Here is a 3134-nt window from a genome sequence, read left to right as displayed (position 1 = left end):
TTGGGAGGGCCCGCCATTTTGGGAGGGGCGGGGCAGCTTATGAGTGGCCGTTTGGTGGAGGTGCCATCTTGGAAGGGTTGATGGCAGCCTATGCGCGAGCGTCTGGGGCAGACGCCATCTTGGGAGGGTCAAAGTGCGGCCTAGAGCAACCGCCATATTGGGCAGGTCAGGGGCGCAGTTTATAGGCGCTACCAGGTCAGGGCGCAGTTTAAGGAAGTCATTGTTTTTGGGCAGGTCTCGGGCTCGGTTTAGGAGAGGCATCCTCTTGGGGAGGTCAGAAGCCGTTTTGGGCAAGTCAGGAATACAGCGTTTACGAAGCCGCCATCTTGGGCAGCTGAGGGGCGTGGCCAATGCGAACCGCCATCTTCAGAAGGTCAGAGAACACCTATAGGGGCGCCATCTTGAGAAGGTTCGAGGCAGCCCTTATTAGTGGCCGCCATCTTGGGCAGGTCAAGAGTCCGGCCTCTGCGAGCCGCCATCTTGGTCGCGTCATAAAAAGGCGACATCTTGATCCCGCCTTAGCGTGGCTGGGTTTCCGCTTCCGGGCGGAGGGGAGAGTAGCTTCTTCCGGCGGCTGACCCTGCTGAGTCCTTCTGGGGCGGACATGGGGCTGCGCGACGAGGAGGAGCTCGAGGGCCGCCGCGGGGACCCCCAGGTAACACCCCCTCCACCCCCTTCCCGGGCCCATGCGGGCTGACCCCGCCGGCCCCCGTACCGCCCCCCCGTGCCGTGCGCTTCTAGCGCCCCCTGCAGGCGCCGCCGCGGCGCGAATCGCTCCTACTTAACGCTGTACGTGTTACGTGTGTCAGGGGGATGTCAGCTGGGAGGATTTATTCACTGATGGATTTAATTGTGGTGATGATAATTGACATTTTAAGGGTGAGACTATAAAAGAGGTGCTGGCCGGGGCGTGCGGGCAATGGTCCATCCTGAAGGGGGTTCGCAAAATGTGGGCGGACCCTCTTGTGCCGTCCCTTCTGACCCCCGACGTCATCTACGACATCGAAACGCGCACGAGGATTTGTATAACTCGTATCGTTTCCTGTCTTCCCCCAGGAGGAGGAAGAGGAGGAGGAGGAGGAGGAAGAGGAAGAGCTAGAGGTAAGAAATAAATGCTTGGAAATCCCCATCCTTGGGCGGAGGGGTTGCGAGAAGAGGAGTTGGCCCTGTTCCCATCATGCTTTGCTTTGTCACGGTCTCCTCTGAAGGTTGTAATTCTGACTTAATTGCCTATTTGCGATAGGCGCTGCATATTTAAGTGGAAATGCAAAAATCTAGACTTGGTGCTTCGGAGAGAGGATGCCTTTTTTATTTAAGAAATTGCAAAAAAAAAAAAAAAAAAAAAGTTTCTGCAAACTTTTGGGCTCATGTGACCTGTATCTGGCTCTGGGAAAATTTTTTAAAGATGGTAAAAAGTCCCCCTAGGTAGGAAATAAACTTTTATTTTTTGCACGGAGAGTGGACGTCTGGTCCCTCTGGGTCCGTGCCGGTGTCTCGAAATTTAAAGTGCATTTAAATTTGCGCTGGCACCCTCTCACATGATGACTGGTTTTTGTCTTAATTGGCAGCTTGCTCTAAACCAATACCGAGCTAAAAGCAAGGTGCGTGGGAGGGGAAAAGGGTATTGAGGGAGCTAATATTTGCTGCAGTAAGAGAGATTTTGGCCATGAGTTGAATGTAACCTGGTCTTTGGTAACTCGGTAGGCGCGTGCTTGCAGGTGCAACTTTCTGGCCCTATTTGATGGGTGTGTAACCATGTGGGTAATCCTGGACATCTGCTGGGGAACAAGATCAGGATTCCCACGGCCGGTTCTTCATCTGACTGTGTAAAATACTCTGCAAGAGATGAGAGAGAATCTGCTTTTAATTTTGCCTTCAGGACCCCCTGACTAAGGTACGGGAGCAGTGCGAGAAGCTGGAGAAATGTGTGAAGTTCAAGGAGATGCTGGATCAGTGCAACTCCCGGGTGTCCTCGAGGACTCGCACGACAGAGGAGTGCTCGGAGGAGCTCTTCGACTTCCTGCATGCCAGGGACCACTGCGTAAGGCCCAAGTTGTACTCGGGGGTGTTGCTGCCCCTTACAGCTATGTGCTGAAGAGATCGTTTCATTGACCGATCGGGGTCTGTAGGAAAATTAGGCTTTTAAAAATATACAATGAAGTCTTGTTAGTCTGTTTGCCTGCCGTGACTTGTTTGAAACACTGTTGACTCCTCATTACCTTCGTGTTTCCTCACGCATATTATTTTAATATTAATATCATATAATATATAGATATTGATATGGAGATAGATATATTGGTGTGTGTGTGCATGTATATACACACAATAAATAAATAAAATTTTAGAGCTGGAAGGGACCTCGCAAGATCATCAGGTCCAGCCCCCTGCCCAAATTATACTGGGAAACCTATTTAAGGCCAAGAGACCATTGTGGTTACGGTTCTGATTTCCCCGCTTCAATCCAGGGGTCCAAAACCACAAAAGCAAGATTGTGGTGTCTGTCTAATTCTTGAAAGTTTTTCTGTGTGGTGAGCATGTGTTTTTGTTACTGAATACTTTCTTCACCAATGTCTCTTCCAGGTGGCTAACAAACTCTTCACCAGTCTGAAGTAAATGTTGGGAGCGCGTCTCGCCATCCGCCGCGGCAGCTCAGCTGAAAATCTGCGGGTTTCGTTTGGATTCGAGGTGCTGCTTGCTGCCCGTCAGCGTGGACATGTGATGTGCGTGTGAAATGGCACTCCGACACTTGTGCACTGATCTCGATGCTTCATCTGTATCTGACTGTACAGCTCTAGTGACACCGATTTGTTCTGTGGTTTACCATAATAAACATTCAAGGTTCCTGTAGAAGCATCTTTAATTTCATGATTTATGGTAGAGCAACTTCTTATCTTTAGACTGATTCTTAACTGATTATTTTTGAGGGAAGCTGGGAGTTCTCTGCGCTCCAGAGCCATCTCCCCTGCTGCGAATTTCCTTGTACACAGTTGCTTAACAGCTGGCCAGAATCATATGGTCATACATCCTTTGTGTTCATTGCAGCTGTGAAGATATTTCTAGGTCCTGTCACGTAGTTTCCATTCTTTGAGTAACTTGGGGCCAGATGGGGCTCTGTTCTTAACCCGCTGCTGTCT

At 50.3% G+C, this 3134-nt stretch overlaps 2 protein-coding genes across 2 annotated transcripts in view; one reads left to right on the top strand and one right to left on the bottom strand.

The window, feature by feature from the left end:
- LRRC41 (leucine rich repeat containing 41) overlaps positions 1 to 506 on the bottom strand; it is a 12057-nt gene extending 11551 nt beyond the window's left edge. Inside the window, exon 1 of the mRNA XM_006015823.3 lies at positions 386 to 506. Coding sequence (XP_006015885.1) covers positions 386 to 506 — 121 coding nt within the window. The remainder of the gene's footprint in view (positions 1 to 385) is intronic.
- Positions 505 to 2847, top strand: LOC102379317 (cytochrome b-c1 complex subunit 6, mitochondrial). The gene is made up of 4 exons (XM_006015762.3): positions 505 to 655; positions 1057 to 1101; positions 1880 to 2041; positions 2581 to 2847. The coding sequence occupies exons 1-4, from the start codon at positions 605 to 607 to the stop codon at positions 2611 to 2613; spliced, it is 291 nt and encodes a 96-aa protein (XP_006015824.1). The 5' UTR covers positions 505 to 604; the 3' UTR covers positions 2614 to 2847.
- Positions 2848 to 3134: the final 287 nt, after the last annotated feature.

The sequence above is a fragment of the Alligator sinensis genome, unplaced genomic scaffold (genome assembly GCF_000455745.1).
Source record: "Alligator sinensis unplaced genomic scaffold, ASM45574v1 scaffold781_1, whole genome shotgun sequence".
In the NCBI taxonomy this organism is placed as follows: domain Eukaryota; kingdom Metazoa; phylum Chordata; order Crocodylia; family Alligatoridae; genus Alligator; species Alligator sinensis.
This window is presented reverse-complemented; position numbering and strand designations above follow the sequence as displayed.